The sequence below is a fragment of the Embiotoca jacksoni genome, unplaced genomic scaffold (genome assembly GCF_022577435.1).
Source record: "Embiotoca jacksoni isolate LCO1_2020_lvr unplaced genomic scaffold, fEmbJac1.0.p SCAF_12, whole genome shotgun sequence".
NCBI classification, from domain to species: Eukaryota; Metazoa; Chordata; class Actinopteri; family Embiotocidae; genus Embiotoca; species Embiotoca jacksoni.
Window position 1 is genome coordinate 18,205,862 of NW_027185252.1, and position 16,877 is coordinate 18,222,738.

At 39.7% G+C, this 16,877-nt stretch overlaps 1 protein-coding gene across 1 annotated transcript in view; it reads left to right on the forward strand.

Annotated features, from left to right (window-relative positions):
- The first annotated feature begins 4,065 nt into the window (after positions 1 to 4,065).
- LOC138195637 (cilia- and flagella-associated protein 46) overlaps positions 4,066 to 16,877 on the forward strand; it is a 55,783-nt gene continuing 42,971 nt past the window's right edge. Inside the window, exons 1-16 of the mRNA XM_069145253.1 lie at positions 4,066 to 4,380; positions 4,464 to 4,564; positions 6,130 to 6,261; positions 6,672 to 6,736; positions 7,628 to 7,792; positions 8,306 to 8,429; positions 9,014 to 9,108; positions 9,976 to 10,131; positions 10,319 to 10,418; positions 10,791 to 10,889; positions 11,362 to 11,552; positions 12,162 to 12,387; positions 12,685 to 12,802; positions 14,422 to 14,551; positions 15,088 to 15,212; positions 15,495 to 15,562. Of these exons, the coding sequence (XP_069001354.1) occupies positions 4,332 to 4,380; positions 4,464 to 4,564; positions 6,130 to 6,261; positions 6,672 to 6,736; positions 7,628 to 7,792; positions 8,306 to 8,429; positions 9,014 to 9,108; positions 9,976 to 10,131; positions 10,319 to 10,418; positions 10,791 to 10,889; positions 11,362 to 11,552; positions 12,162 to 12,387; positions 12,685 to 12,802; positions 14,422 to 14,551; positions 15,088 to 15,212; positions 15,495 to 15,562 (1,944 nt within the window). The 5' untranslated portion in view covers positions 4,066 to 4,331. The remainder of the gene's footprint in view (positions 4,381 to 4,463; positions 4,565 to 6,129; positions 6,262 to 6,671; positions 6,737 to 7,627; positions 7,793 to 8,305; positions 8,430 to 9,013; positions 9,109 to 9,975; positions 10,132 to 10,318; positions 10,419 to 10,790; positions 10,890 to 11,361; positions 11,553 to 12,161; positions 12,388 to 12,684; positions 12,803 to 14,421; positions 14,552 to 15,087; positions 15,213 to 15,494; positions 15,563 to 16,877) is intronic.

Genomic DNA, 16,877 nt, shown 5'->3' on the forward strand with positions numbered 1-16,877 from the left:
CTTTACAACACTATACAGATAAACTCAATAATTCAACAATTCCCACATAAGCTAGGAGGGAAAAACTTATCTTTAAAGGAGAAAAACCTCCAACTAACAGAACAGAAATAACAGAAAATGGTGAAACTTTGCATGAATGACTCTAAACAGGTGTTGAATCCAAATTGTTCTTTTGACAGACGTAAAAAAGACAGAAAACAGATGAGATTAGGTTATAGAGTATAATTAGGTTAGGTTAGGTTAGGTTAGGTAGTTACTTTATTAATCCCTGAGGGGAATTTTTTTTAAATGACAATTAATGACAATATTGGCATAATTATGCAGAGTTAAACACGTTTTTGTTGGATTTCATCCAAGTAAGAAAAAAAAATATGACTAGGAATAGGAAGCATGTGAGTTAGACATCACTCACACCACTGAAGAGGTGAAAATATCAGATATATGTGGACTGGGGAGGTGACTTTAGCGTTCCAAATGAACATACAGGTAAAAACACTTGTGGTTGGAAACATCCATTCTATTCAAAAATAAATTCAGAGATTTTATAAAAAATTCTCTTAAAATTGGAACTACATTTTGATGGGAACTTGGCATTGACATTTTGGAGCTACTGGTATCCATGGCAACAAACAAACCCTTCTGACCGTAAACATTGGCCGCAATAAAAATGTAAGCTTGCCAACATTCTTCATCCGTGCATTTTCCTAATGTGTGTTGATCACTGTAGCCTCGCAGGGCTGCCGCATGTCTGAATACTTAAGGTCTGAGGATGGGCCCGCTGAGACAGGTGCATGAGGCAGACAAGGTTTGGAGCAAAGTAAGACATTTTGAGATTCCCAAGAGATATCGAGTGCTTGTTAACCAAGTTGTGTCCGAGAATTGTGAGTAATTTGCATTGAGGAACATAGCAAAGTAAAACATAACTGTGTGTGTGTGTGTGTGTGTGTGTGTGTGTGTGTGTGTGTGTGTGTGTGTGTGTGTGTGTGTGTGTGTGTGTGTGTGTGTGTGTTGAATTTTTTTAAGTTACTGTATATGTTTTAAAAGTATGTTGATTGTCAAGTGTATTGTTTGAAATTGAGGCAAAAATGAGACCTGTCAATGGGCGGTAGGAACAAAATCCGAGGAACTTAAAGGATCTAATTTTATTTGCACTTTGTTTTCTGAGATCTGAGTGTTTTTGGGATTCAAACAAATAACCGAAAATACCTAACCCTTCCCTCACTGAACAAAAACAAATAACTGAAAAACAGCAAATGAGGTAATTACACTACAAACAAAATATCAATCGCACTTATTATATTTTTGTTTAAAGTTAATTTCATGCTGTTCTTTGAAATACTGCAAAAATATGCTCATTTTCAAAATCTTTTTAGTGAATGTTGATTGAATAGTGATATAATGTTGATGTTTTTACAATGCTTGCACCCCATTTTAATAGCCTAATTGTAACATCTACTACTACCAGTAGCAGCTAATAAAAAACATACAATTTACTGTTTTTTATAGAGATAAAAAGAATGTTGAATATTGAGCAGAATTGAGTTCAGCCTATTGGTCCGGCCCTCCACAACAGTCCCAGTTTCTCATGAGGCCCCTTGGGAAAATGAATTGCCAACCCCTGGTCCAGAGAGTGATAGAAGCTCCATTATGCAACATTTTCAAAAGTTTGTCAGGTCAAATGTGTTCTTTCAAAACATTGGGCTGAATAGTTTTTTTTCTGTGGACAAAGCTGTTAAATCTGGATTGTTAAAGATCAGTCTTAACAGCATGCTCTTTTTATTTATTTTTAATTGTGTTTTGTTTTTTACATATTATACCTCCCAAGCTTGTGTAATAAAAATAAATTAAAAACAGCTAACAAATTGCTTCCTACTCATCTTCTTTATCTGAATGCATGTTTACAATGAGCCTCCTGATGTGAAACACGGGAGCCTCCAGCCTTTTGGGTTTTTGCTTCTATTCCTGTCTGGGAAAAACTGGTGATTATTAATGTAATTTCACTGCTGGTGATGCATTGTTTATCTTTGTTCTCCACCTTGGTGTGCATCAGTGCTGCTGACAAGATTGTGTCGTGTGGTTATATCCTCATTAAATAGGGCTAGTGTCTGTGCACTGGTCCAAAGATAACTCACAGACACTGCTCATGGATCATCACTTAATGGCATTTCAATTTCCTTTCACAATTTACAAGAGACCATGAACTAAACATGCCGCATTTCAGCAAAATGGCCTTTATGATGGGGTGTAAACACAAGCTGAATGGAGCTAAAGTCTGCTTTTGAGCCCTAACTGGTGCTTACTATTTATTCATTGGATTGAACTAAAACTTACTCTTCAGCTCCTGAAATTAAATTCTGAAAAGAGTCCAGGCTTGTTATTTATGGAATCCAAGACAGTAAAGTCTTTCTTTGTGAATACGAACCATTCCTGGAGCCACTCCAGTGATGTAAAGTCAAATATTGTTTACACAGTGAAAATGCCCAGGTTGTTTTTTTCTGGAATATTGGCACACATCCTGTCTTTTAACAATCATTACTTTTATTTTCAAAACCTCCTTGGGCATACATTTCCACTGCTTGCCTTGATATTAAATATTGAAGCCTTGGTTCTAGTCGCTAGACTTTTATGAACGGATTTTTCAATTTGACAGTATTGGTTGAATGTTATGAGATTATAGCAATATAATATGTTGTTTAAATTCAAATTCATATGATTATACCGCAGTAAATCTTCGAAAGCTATGTGTACAGCAGGACAGGTGTATTCTAGTTACATCCTGGGTGACAGTCTAAACAAACACATTTAGCATTTTATGAGCTTATTCATCATCATATAGGACCATCTGTGTTGGCCAGATTGCCTGGCTGATGCCTTTGTGAAGCCAGCCACATCGTCTTCTGCCAGGAATTCAATACATAACTAACACAAAACAAACATATCTCAATTTTAAGAAAGTATAGTGGGTGTATATTTGGGCTCAATATGTTGAAATTAGATCATTCCTATGGTTGTGTCACTAATATGTGAATGTAGTGCATTAATACAAAGATCTAACTGCATGTGATACAAGCGTCGAGATGTTATTGGAATGTCCAGAAATTCAGCATAGAGTTGTTTCTCTCTCTGCAACTTAGCCATTAAGCAAACAGTAAAATTCAAATGTATATGCAATGGCATGATTGTTGTGAAATTTTAAACAACAAATAAAAGCACCAACTCAAACCATTAAGTAGGTCAAGTGACAGAGGAAAAATCTCATTCAGAAAATAATTATATATTTCACACTTTAAGCCATTCCAAAGGGTGAATATTCTCTTTGTGTGTATTTTTAGACGGATCCCACGATGAACTGCTTAACAAATTTGCTTGGGGGCCACCGAGGAGCTATCTGTGCTGTTTGAAATATTGACAGGTAATACATGATTCTGGCAATTAAACCTCAAACTAGGAATCCCAAGTCCGTTATAGGGCGAGCCACAGCAGTTTGCCTTGCTTCACCACTTAGACCCATGTAACATCGACAGCAGTATTTGGTTTGACCAAATACATTTTATTTACACACTGAGTGGCCTGATTTCTAAAGATGCACTTTGAAGTTAAGAAGCGTCGGGACCACAAGCACGAGGAGGTGCTTTTTGTGGCTCTGTGTGTATGTTTGTGTGTGTGTGTGTGTGTGTGTGGGTGGGGGTGGGGGGGTGGGGGGCGGGGGGGGGGGGGGTCTTTGTGTGTCTATAAGAGAAAGAGATTGTTGTCATGTTATATTTTCTATATTGATCTTTTTCGATTTTCATATCATTTTAAAATAAAAACATAAACATGTTGATCCAACATCAACACTTATGTCAGTGGAGCCTATTTTATTTTGTATATGGAGGCTACAGTAAATGGTTTATCTCTAACTAATAGTCAGTATATCGTAATGAAGCTAGTTCATCAAGCAAACTATGCGAAAGTTTAAAAGCAAAATTAAACCTTTTTGGCCCATTCGTGTACCGTAGTCCAAGCCCAGTCTCCGGTTGCTTAGTAACGCTCCCAAACTGCAAACCACAGCGGCTGGATAGTTCGGGGTTAGACAGCATTTGCGTTGATATTCGGTTCGTTGTTTATTACAGAAAGTAATCATTAAGTGGGGTAATATCAAAACACCAAATTATCGAAGGGTCGTGTTGTTTCTCTGAAGGTTTAAAAGTTGTACCCTCGTCAGTTACACACCTGTGGCGTTTTAATGGGGTCGCGCGAATAGCATGAAAGTGCCATTAGTTTGACGCTGGCCGGCGGAGCTCCATTACGTGACAAAGAAATAGCCTGTTGGCCGGTTCATTTTCCCAGAAATGGACGTGGAAATTCGTCACTATCTATTCAAGGCAAAGGAGCACCGAGGTATGTGTCATGAAATTAGCTCCACAAATAAAGAGTCGTGGAAAAGTATGCTTTGTTTACCAGGGCTCATTTCCTACGTGCAGACTCCGAAGCGCTGCAGACAGCCTACCGTTTGATCAGCACGACAACAGGCCCACGTGTTGTCTCGGAGTTGTACGTCGTTTGTGCGGAAGCCGCTCTGCAGGTGAGTCTGGACGGGGATTGACTTACTGTTGCGGTTCCCGTTTAAATGGCATTTATTCGATCACCATTTAGTCAACAGGAGCAGTTTTAGACACACCGGGGTCAAAGTGTGTGGCGAAGAACACGAGGCTGAACATGACACTGATTTAATAAACTGAAAACTGAATGGATAAATATGTACATTCAATTCGATGAGATTTTCCACTGTCTGCATCGTAACACGTGAAATATGTGGCCAATTCTACTGATGTTCAGTGGTGAGTAATTTTGATTACTATGTATTTATTATACACTATAAATGATATCAGTCACCATACAGAATCATATATAGTGAAAAGTATGTTCTGTTTACCAGATAGCTCCACATAGCTCTTAGGACAGCCACGATGTATGCATTGGGCTACGGTGAGAATCAGACTGTGATGCTGAAATCCTCTGTATGAAAAATGTTTGTGAGAAAACACGTGCTCTGAGCACCTTCCTTTCCAAGTGCTGTGAGGAGTGTTTTTATGTTGTTCATGACTGCTGGGATGATGCTTTCAGCAGCCTCCAAGAATAAAAGATGTGCATCTGACTAAAAAAAAAAAAATGTGGATCTCATGTATACAAGTAAATACCTGCTACTGAGATGATATGTAAGCATTTTCTTCTGTGGAAAATCCCAAATTATTACTGATATCATTGGAATTCAGAGAAAGATCATTGAGTTTGACTAAATAAAGCAGGACTTGGATCCTTTTGAGGTTGCTTGTTAACACTGGCTTTTTTGCTGATGGTATCTACAGTTACTGATATAGAAAATCATGGTAATAAAAACCTCTGCAGTGCCCCTCTGCTAGAAGAGTCTTAATATAGATTTTATTATGTCATTGTTTTTGTATCAGTAACTTTCGTTTGCCTAATCTAACTATTGCCCTACTAGGGGATAGTAATGCATTTTTACTAATGTAGACTGAACTGTCCTGAAGCAAGACAAACATATTTGAATAATTAAACACAAGGATACTCCATAATGTGATTTTTTTTCTTTTTCTCTCTCTCTCTCTTCTTTATATCGTACAGAGGTTGTTTTTTTTTTTTTTTTAATAAAAATGCCTTTTAGTCTTGGGCCTAAGTGAATACTGAATAAGTCTCAACCTCAGCAGAACGCACTGATCCATTGTTCATTAGTCGTTTCACTGATTTTATGATCTTCCGGCATGAAAAAAGATGAAACACTTCTTCATAGCACTATTAAAAGCTCACAGTATGCTGGTAAAATTTCAGTTGCACTATTAACAATGCGATTCATTCAATGAAAACTATCCTGTGTGAATTCATTTGATTATTAACAGGAGACAGTTTACAGAGCACTTACTGGGTAACTCTGAGGGCAAACACCTGCAATTAAGACAATGTTTTGTCATGCGTAAAATAAATGAGCATCTTACCTACAATAAGCCATTTCTGAATAGTTTTAATAATGCATCAAACTTGGAAAAATGCTGCTTATGCAATATAATTGCAGTTGAGGTCGAAATATTTATTTTGTTTGGCCTTTGTGCATCTCTTTCTCTCTGTTTTCAGATGGGTTCTTTGGAGATAAGCACAGCGTGTCTAAAGATGTACTTTGAAGGGAATCCGCCGGTTAATCAATTTCTGTGTCGAGCCTACCTCTGCCAGGGCCAGCTGAAGTCTCTGCCGGCCACTGGGAGTGTGGTGAGGGCAGCAAATTTGACAATTCACCCTCAAGGGTGTTTTGTGTGTGTGTGTGTGTGTGTGTGTGTGTGTGTGTGTGTGTGTGTGTGTGTGTGTGTGTGTGTGTGTGTGTGTGTGTGTGTGCGTGTGTGTGTGTGTTTGTTTTTCTGTGGCTGCAAGGGATACACACACAATTACTGTGGAGATATACTGTACTTATTTTCACAAAAAATGGGGCAGATGACCCAGCTGTGGAAACAAGCACTTGCGGTTTCGCCATTTTAATTCAGACTTGTTCAGAAATATTGGCCTTTGTCTTTTCACATTTTGGTGCTGTGGCCTCTATTGCAAAATCTATTTGTCTGCTCTTTGTTTGTTTGTATGATATGATAAGTTCTCATTTTCGTTTCTGTATTATTTTTCTAATTTAGGAAGACTTTGAAGAGGCTACGATATATTTTCTGAAAGCAATTGAAATTTCAAAGCAGAAACCAAGGTATGCAACCTCCCAGAAGTGTGCTCGGCTTTGTTGTTACGGTGTTGAGAAAGTTTACCAATTTATGCTGTGTCGTGTCAATTGCCTCAGATATTTTTTGTCAGTTGCCCCTATAGTTCGAAGGTGCCCCTGTAAAACATGCAATGAAAGTCAAATATTCTCAGCAGGGAGTGTTTTTTTTCTTCTTTTAGCTGAGAGGTTAGTTTCAGTCTGCTGCACAGAAAATATTCTAAGAATTAAAGGTTTGAGTTGCAAATAACATCGTTGAAATAAAATGATTCGTATTGCTTCACCCTCACTCCTTATTCAAAGGTGGATAATACTCAGCATGTATTCTTCTCAATCTCAACAGCTGACTCGAAGTGGATAAATATAGATGTAATGATACAAATCATAAAATATAACTGCCCTTGATCCTCTGAAAGATGTGTTGGGAGATACTGGTTAGCCTTTGCAAGCAATCGGCACTGAATCTCTCTGCTAATGAACTCATAACCTGTCAATAAAATGGCTGAATAAGCAATCCCAGTTAACCCCAAAGGGAATACATATCTAATACATCCAGCCCAGACTACAGCACAGCACACTCTCTGATGAATACATTAGCAGCACTCAAACAGCCTGTTCACACAGATTTCTCTAAAACAGTGCCTTGAATTCATACATTTCAATTATCTTACGTCGAAAAGCTTGTACTGGCCAGTCTCCTGTGGCTCATTGGACTATGGTTAATCCGCACACATTTGCAATTCACAAGAGTTCTGCACACAGAGTTGACAATTGGTTTGAATTGAGAAGAGATGAAATGGCTTTCATGTGTATCATATAAATAATTCAGTGCCCTGAGTTTACTTTGATTGCAAGTTGTTTTTGTTTTTTTTTGTCTTACAGATACCACTTTATGGTGTTCAATGCCTCGGTGCTGTACTTCCAGATAGTGCAGCCATTCCTGCAGCCAGGGCGCTGCCTCCACCTGGTCCCCTCCCTCAAGCAGGTGGTGCAAAGTCTGGAGGAGGTGGCAGACCAAGACCACACTTGGAGGGCGGAGCTCATGATGCAAGTGACCCTGCAATGCTCTCTTACTTACCAGCGCTGACTCTGTACATTTCCATGTTTTATTCATGGGTGATTACATGTACAGCTAATTAACCAGCAGCTCAATTATGATCACAGCTCTCAGGCTCCCCATTTAATTGGTTGCCTTTTTCTCTTCTATAGAGCGGAGAATCGGTCCTAATGTAAGCTGTTTAATGATGTTCTCCCTTTACACTCCGGGCTCACATGTTGGTTTTATATTTGTTCGTAGACACAATATACCATTCATGTACATTGTAAATGTCAGTGATTTAGCTGGCCAAGGTATTAAAAGCAAAGGGCTCTGTATGTCTGGCATAATCAAGAGTAAACCAGCTTAATGAAGGAATTATATTTGATTTTATCGGCATATAGATTACATTGGATGAACAGTAGCTAAATGTACATACAGTAATGAACTGGGAACTTGACAATGTAGTACTGTGGAGACTAAAAATAACAATGTCCTTATGTTTGCTCTCTGTTTCTGTTCAGGCACCTGGTTAAATGTCTTGTGGACTCTGGGGAAGTTGAGGATGCAGCAAGTTTTGCCAAAGTTACAGAAGAATTTATCAAGTTGAATACTCCACATCTTTATCCAAGTCTCTTTACACTACAGGTAAACAGCATATTGCATGTATGGCAGTTATTTTTGTAGTTTACATAGCCAATAAAAAACACGTATCTCCAAAATGTCAGTAAGAAAATCTGCCTTTTATTAGCCTTTGTTGCTCATATTTTTAAACAGTTAATGGGTTTTTAGGATTTTCAGAATTGTCAGAACCCACAAAAGACCATTCAATTCGTCAATATCTCTAAATATCTAAAAGTCATGAAATACTGGAATATGGAAATACACCATTTTCATGGGACATTGTCAGTATATTTTTATGACTGACTTGAGTTTATGTAAGAAGCTCAAAAGTGATACTTCAAGATAAGGTGACAAAAAAAGTCAGTGTTCAAATTCTCACTTGGTCTGACAGATTACAGCACGTCAACAGATTCCTGCCCCCTTGCTCTCGGTTTAACCCATTCCTAACCTTCTTTTTGAAATTGATCCTAATCCTTGTCTAATCTGGACACTGGCTATCTGTAGACGAGTTTTCATACCATTAATTGAGTTAAACTTGAAATACAGTATGTATTTTAGTGAAACCTATAACGATGATGAAGTGCAACTTTCAACTTTTCTCCCTGTAGGTACAACACAAGCTGTCAGAGTGTGATGTCCTACTTCAAACAAGCAGGGAGTGCACTACTTTAACAGTCATTTACAGAATACAGGAGTTTAAAAAGTAAGTAAAGTTCCTCTGTTATGTTTGTCATTTTTCTTCTTTGACGTTACCTGAGGATTTATTTTGTTGACAGCACTGTTTTTGTGCTGTAATGATGAAAGCCTTTCTATCTATCTGCAGCTAAGATAAACAACTTGTGCTATAGCTGTTGATGTCCACAAAAAAAAGCCCTTGATCTGCTTTAATAATGTTTGGTTTATTAACAGTTGTGGTGGCGAGGCAGTGTCTGAAAGTGTGCTTTTGTGGTTGATTACACGTTTACTGTTTTTGCTAACAATAGAAGCAAGCTGAGTCATAAATATTGGTTAGACAAAGGTCATGATTTGTACCAATTTTTGTGAAATGTACTTGTCTGGTTTTGGTTTTTTTTAGCCTGTCAGAGTATTTTCTTAAACTGTAGGACTTACAGTGGGATATTTTTATTGTTTTTATCCTAAATCTTTTACACCTTCAGCCAACATGGGAGCTCTTCGAACATTAAACCTAGGTTAATGGGCCAGTGATCCATTGATTCTCAACTGAGCCTGTGGCATCCCATAGTAAGAAGGTTTGTGTGGCTGCCTGCATACATTTGATAGTACACTATGTCCTCTGGTGTGGCATATTATAGGACAAACCCAACCTTCAATCTTTTTCTGAAGGCATGTACTCAACATGTCGGAGCTCCTCATGGCATTTTATTTCAGCTAAAAGTCGACAGCATGACTCAGTCTGACCCAGCCATCATCTGCACCAAATACTGTCGGTTATTTAGCCCGAGGTTTATGCACTATTTGGTATAAGTGTATTAAAAGGCGAATGGAAGTGAATGCACAGTCTTGGATGCTTGTGTGGCTGTCCAAACATGGGTTTTCCTGATGTTTGTAGCAGGTTGGACGAAATAAATGAGGAGAATCTGACAAAAGAGGATTCTGCTGAGCTCGAGGAGATTTTCTGTCTCCTGGTGGATTTCACCAAAACACCAGCTCCGCCTGGGGATTGCAACCTTCCGCAGAACCCAACACCCATCCAGCCGTCTGACAGGTCTGTGTCCCAAAGCGTTCTGATCACATCTCCTGCCAGATTACCCTTGTTGCTCCCTGTCCTCCTCGTAAACCTCCCGCTACTGTAAACCCCCACATATGGATATCCCAAGGGCGAGTACATGGCGCAGATTACTGTACTGGAGGGTTGTGAATTGTATAAATTATGTTTTATCTGGGATTTGCAGAGTTGCCTTCCTCTTGGAGTTGGCTCTGCTGGCCTTGCAAGTGAAGCATCAGAAAGTAGCTGCCGACTGTTTGAAAGAGCTAAAGTCGTCAGGAGAGGCTGTGAGTGTCCGACATTCTCTTAAAACCTCCGTCAGTAGTTGCAGTAACTGTACGCATTATAGAAACACGGAAATTTATACATGGAATTTGACATCCCCCCTTAAGTAGACACTTGACAATGAGATTAATTAGCTGAGGTCATGATCAGGAGCCAAAAGATTGTTGAAAGTAGAAATGCAGCAATGTAGAATTTATTTCATAAAGGGGTTTGTAGTCCTTTCACTTTTTTACTCTTTTTGCTCTTGAATGAATTATTTGCAATATCTTCTGGCATAAGACATTTTATAAAAGTAATTTGTAGATTTGTCATCCTGACTTATGTGTACTGCTGAACACTGACTTTTCATATCACATGTGTATTTGTCTATTTAGAGCATTGGCCAACGCATAATAATGGAATGTGTCAACTGTGAAATCAACATCCTGAAGAAAGAGGCGAAGATGAATGACTATTCCAAAGCCAGTGTGGAGGTGCTCGATCATACGTGTGACTTATCAGCCGTGTGTTTCCGTCGCATGTTATAATGCAGGCGCTGGACCCAAGCAGAAGTTTGATGAACTATTGGCAAATATTTAAATATAGATTCTGTATTTATTGGCAGTCGATCCAGAAATCCTTTTAAACCTGAATAGGTGTCGCTCCCTTCAGGAACTGCATGTTCATTTAGAAGAATTACATCAGTCAGAGTTTCCGTGAAGAATTTGAATTATCATTTGATCACTCTGATACATTTTCTGGAGTTGTTCCTCTGTAACACACACAAAAAAAAATGTTGGCGGATGTAGGATCATGTAATCTTATTTTATACCGTACCGTGGAAATTGTCACATAAAAAAAAAACTTGGCACCTAAACATATTCAGCCCAGTTTAATCCAAGTACAGTTGCCAAGTGATGGAACTGCTGCAAGAGAGATTCTCAATCTGTGGTTGATATCCCACAGGCCCGGCTGAAGGAGATAGGCAGGCTGGATCAGTGGCTGCAGACTGCGGTGAGGGAGGGGGGCCCTCAGGCTGTGCAGGCAGTGTGTGCTACGCAGTGGAGCGTCTGCCTTCCCCTTTTGCAGCACAACCTCAGGAAACGCATCAAGACACCTCTGCTCAAGGTCGCCCAAGTACTGGAAGACATGCAAAGGTTTTCAGCCTCTTCAAATTCACCATGATGCATGGCTCCGTGTTCATGTCTTTGGGCTTTTCACTTTGTCTTTACTCTTGTACGTACTTTTCACTGAACATATGTTTGGCTGTGTAGCTCAGTTTATAGAAACAACATGACAGGCTGTGGCCTGACTAAACATTAAAGTCCAAGAGAGCACTACTTTTAAATACTGTTTACAGAATCTCATCATATTATCATGTTTTATTATAGCTCAAATATTTTTTGTGCGTAAAATGTTAATAATCTTATGACATATTTTCAATTTGGTCCCAGATTTTTAGATCCCGCTGTGCGTTTTGCTGTGATTACTTGTAAGCTTTAATGAAAACACTCTTTAAAAAGTGCAATACATGTACAGCATGTGTTTTACATTATTTGGATAAAGACTTATGATGATTTATTGTGAGAAACATTTCTTCTCCTGTATTTTTCCCTGTTACTAACAGAAACATTTAGCTGTTTTTCAAGATGATATACTTATAACATTATTAACATCTTTGGTTTTTAACCTTGCAGGCCTACAGATGTATGCACTTCCACAATATATTAGCTCAGACTGGATGCGTTTGTGTGTCACTTTTACAGTATGTTGCTGGAGATTCGCTGTCAAGTCCACTCAGAGCTGGCAGTGATTGAAGAGGAGGAAGGGCGCCTTGAGCCTTCGTTCACTCACCTTCAGAAAGCCATGCTGCTGGATAATGGGAGACAACGAGAACGTCTGTCGTCAGCGTTCTGCCTGCTGCAGCTCAGACGGAACCTCCACCAAACATCATCCCGGCCTGAGGATAAAGTCGCCGTGCTCATGCAGCAGGTCTTCTACCCATCTGTGTCAGATTGTCGAACATGATCCAATGAAACAGCTCATTCAAGCTGCAGACGGCAACACACACTTGGCTCATCAATAGCCGCAAGAACTGAATTATTGCAGGATTTTTGGGTGTTGAAGTCAAATAACCGATAGCTTAAATGCAGTGTGCAGCTTCAATGAGACGCGAGTAAAAGCAAATGGTTTGCAGGTTAGCTCTAAATTGTACTCTGGTGTGTATGGCTGGTGTGTAAGTTCATTCTGTCATCCAACCCTTCTCCAACCCTTCTCTGTCTTTCTCAGGTCAAGGACATGCAGCCCCAAGAAAAGACAGACACTCGCCCCCTTCTGATGACTGTCGGTCTCCTTTTGGCCCCTGATTATTTTCAGATGGTGCTGGATGCAGACGACACCCCAACAAGTACAGATTTATCTTCCTCACTTTCACTCAAGACACACTTACATTTGTTCATCCTATGTCTGATTCTGAAGGTCTTATCTTATTGAAATGAGAAGCTTGAAACACACATCGAGACCAATTGAGCCTCTACAACAAGAATCATCATTGTCTTTAAACCTCAATAAATGGCCAGTTTACTTTCCTATAGATAGATAGATAGATAGATAGATAGATAGATAGATAGATAGATAGATAGATAGATAGATAGATAGATAGATAGATAGATAGATAGATAGATAGATAGATAGATAGATAGATAGATGGATGGATGCTTACTTTATTTATCCTGCAAGGGGACATTTTTTCGCTTTTAAGGTTTAACTCCTATGTGTAGTGTACCTTGCATTTATGCATATACGGAACAGTCCATTTCAGGGAGGAACAAGAAAATATAAGAATCTGGCAACATTATAAAATCAAACAATGTGTGGACAGACTAGTGGTTTTGTATTCATTGCGCTTTCATTGATTTAAGCGTCTAACTATAAAATAGCTTCAAGTTAGCCATTCAAATATTTTGATAAGTCATTTACTTATCAGTTTCTCCCCCCTCCAGACTGATCTGTGCTAGTAGAATGCACCTGGAGGGCAGTCCCGTGGGCCTGGTGTATGGTATGGTGCTGCCTTAGGAGCCACTCACATGCACTTTGCAGACCCAGATTGGTGCGCGCTGTGTTGTATGTAAATGTGTCCCTCTGGATCTGGAAAGAAAGACTTCTTTGGTGTGTCCCAGAGTCTCTAACACTGAAGCCCCATCGACTGTGTTCATTGGATCATGGAGACGAAGGGTCTGAGCTCGGGGACAGCCTTTGATCTCAGACTCCTTCCAGGCTCCTTGGTCCATTGCATCAAATGAACATTCAGCGGTCCTAATGACCCGGGGAAGAACTCGCCTCTGACAGCTAGTCAAAGCGTTTCCACTGCAGGCCTGGGTTAAAAGCGGTGGTCCCTTGAGGTACTTCTTATTTTTGTCCCTGACCCTCAAGCATCCCCTAGAATACACTTAATCATTGTGTTCTGAGCTTCAAAGCCAGCACTCGAAGTAACCCTTGAGATTAGAAGAATTAATTAATAGCAGCATATAATATTGTCACAATTTTCTATTGCTCCTCAGATGTTCATTAGTGCGAGGTGCGTACATGAGACTGCGTTTTCAAACTTCCAGGATCAGCGCAAAGACACTGGAGCATTTTTCCACTCCACTCACAGTCAAAGACCTCTATCGTTAAAAAATAAATTCTCAAATACCCCTGTTGCTGCAGAGGGGTTTCAATAAAAATGCAAATCTAATTATTCTGACTACATTGTAGTCTGTAACACCCCTGGTTGAAAGGATTGCTGCTGCTTGTGTTTTTGATTTGTGTTACTCAGGACAATTGATTAACTTCCTCAAATTGATAACATTCTCATGCAGAAAATCATTGAGGCCTAGAAAAAGTTAAACATTAGAATGACTAAACCTTTTGTTTTTGTGTTATAGCCAGAAATCCAGAAATTTGTATTGATTCATTATTTATATAAATGCTTTTCCAGTATTAATAAAGTTTGACTAATAATACAGTACTTCAACAATTGTCTAGTTCCCGTAGGCAGTCTTGGACCTGGACCAGTGGCTGAGCTCGCTGCTAAGGCTCAGCATCACTCCTCATCTGTACAGAAGGTGGATGGATACCTGGCCAGACAAGGAAATGACACAGACAGCACAGAGATGTGTGTGTTTGTTCACTTACATGTATTTATTGTGACTATACATTTCTAAATGTAAAGTGTTTTATGTCTTCTCACCTGTGTAAACTTTTCTCAGTCATTCTGTTTAGTTGTCAGGCTTCCCAGAAACCCAGTTGGAAAATTGCCCATATAGTCGGACTTTTATGGCTTGTTGAATTTAGAACTTCTTGCTTTTACTGAACATTAGATACTAATGAATGTTTGATCTATTGGCCTTCTCTGCAGTTAAAGTTGTTATGTGACTGTAAGAGTCTGCACCCCTCCATTACATCTTCTTATTCACAACGCATTGTTGATTTCCTCACATCTGCCCCCATCATTACAGTTAAAAAAGTGTGAACTTCAGAAATGAACTTCAGAAATGGCAGGCTTAATGGTCAGGAGACCATTAAGCCAAGGCACATTTTTGTTATTCATGACCCTGCGAACAAACAATTTGAGATGATATGCAGTGTGTGGCTGAGCCCCGAACCTCAACCTTTTATAAAGGACTTATCTGTATTTCTCTGCTGTTTCAGAATGAAGTTGTGGGCAAATCTAGTGAAGATAGCCAGGAAACAGGAAGTTTGGGATGTGTGCCGAGCTGCTTGTCGATTCTGTTTGCTTTACGATGATGGAAGATGGAAGACTTCAGAGACTGACAGTGAGATGATGAATGATGCAACGACTTACAGTAAAATCACCGATTGCTCCTAAAACGATTAGCTGCTATGATCATAAAACAATCTTCCTTTTAATTGTTTATGTGTAAATCAGATTCAAAATATGACAGCAGATCCGATTTACATGAGGTATAATGTGCTTTTAAGTAAGAAATACAGGTGAACCAGAAGCAGTGGTTAGCTAGTAATAGTTGTATTTGTAACACTACTAAATACAAGAAAGGGAGGATTGCTGTCGCTAAGATTTGGTCCATTCTCTCCAGAATGCAGTCAAACCTGTGTGAGAAACTTACTGCGCCTTCTCGCTGAAATCCACTTCATCAGTGCTGAGGTATGTTCTTACTAACTCATGACACCTAATACACACACAGGCACACTTTTCAGCCATTATGTAATAAACCATAACAAGTTTGGCATCACGCCCACTGTATGAACATTATTAGTTTTGATCCGTGTTTACTGGCAAAAAGGATCAAACAACAACAACAAAAGGAATTTGGTTTGTGATGTGATCTAATCGCAGAGCTGGCTGCTGGTCTTGGCAGCACAGGTAGCAGGTAACAGGCAGCACGTAGCAGGCAGCAGGTAACAGGCAGCACGTAGCAGGTAACAGGCAGCACGTAGCAGGCAGCAGGTAGCAGGCAGCAGCAGGTAGCAGGCAGCAGGCAGCTGCGGCCACAAAGGCTCTGGAAGGGTTCACGGTGCTCGATGGAAGAAGAGCGAGAGAACAGTGTCGTGGCAAATTCTAATTGCAGACAACAAAGCCTCCTCCTTTTTTAATAGGCTTTTTTTTTACTGCAGCCATTTGGACTAGTCATTGTAGGGAAAGCACATGTGTATTACTAATTGCTGAGTACCATTTAGTGTCCCAGTAAGACATGACAGTGAACTAATGTGCACTAATATGCTGGATCACCCCTAAGTGAAATGCGGTCATCATTAATACACCTTTACTTTCCTTACTGTATGAGGACTGTGTTGCAGATGAGGTGAACACTGAGCTTAGGTCTAAGTTTCAGACTGTAGTACAGCTGACCAGCACTGAACAATCTGAGCCACTATTGGACTTGGAGAAGTACAGTAGGTTAAAAACTGCATTAAGAATAACTGCATGGGTGAAACAATTCATAGCTAATGCCCATTGTAGTCAAAGGATTCAGGGAGAGCTAACTTCAGAGGGGCTCACTGCAGCACAAGTGTATTGGGTGAAGATGACCCAAGAGCAGAGCTTCAGCCAAGAAATCGTCCAGCTGAAATCTGGACAGGACATCAAGAGAGATTCAAAACTCAAAGACTTGAAACCATTCTCAGATGAGAATAGCCTTATTAGTGTAGGGGGCAGGCTACAGTACTCTGATTTCAGTTTTAGACAGCAACACCCATGGGTGCTACCTCGAAAACACAGATACTCTGAGTTACTTGTTCAGTACTGTCATGAGAGAGTGATGCATTCTGGAGTCAGATACACTCTAGTACAAATGAGAGAGAGGTATTGAATTCTAAAAGGGAGACAGCTAGTCAAGAAGATGGTATCACATTGTTACATCTGCAGGAGACTGAAGGTGAAACTAGCACAGCAGTCCACGGCTCCATTACCCAGAGACAGAGTGACCGAGTCCCCTCCCTTTGAAGTTATTGGGGTGGAT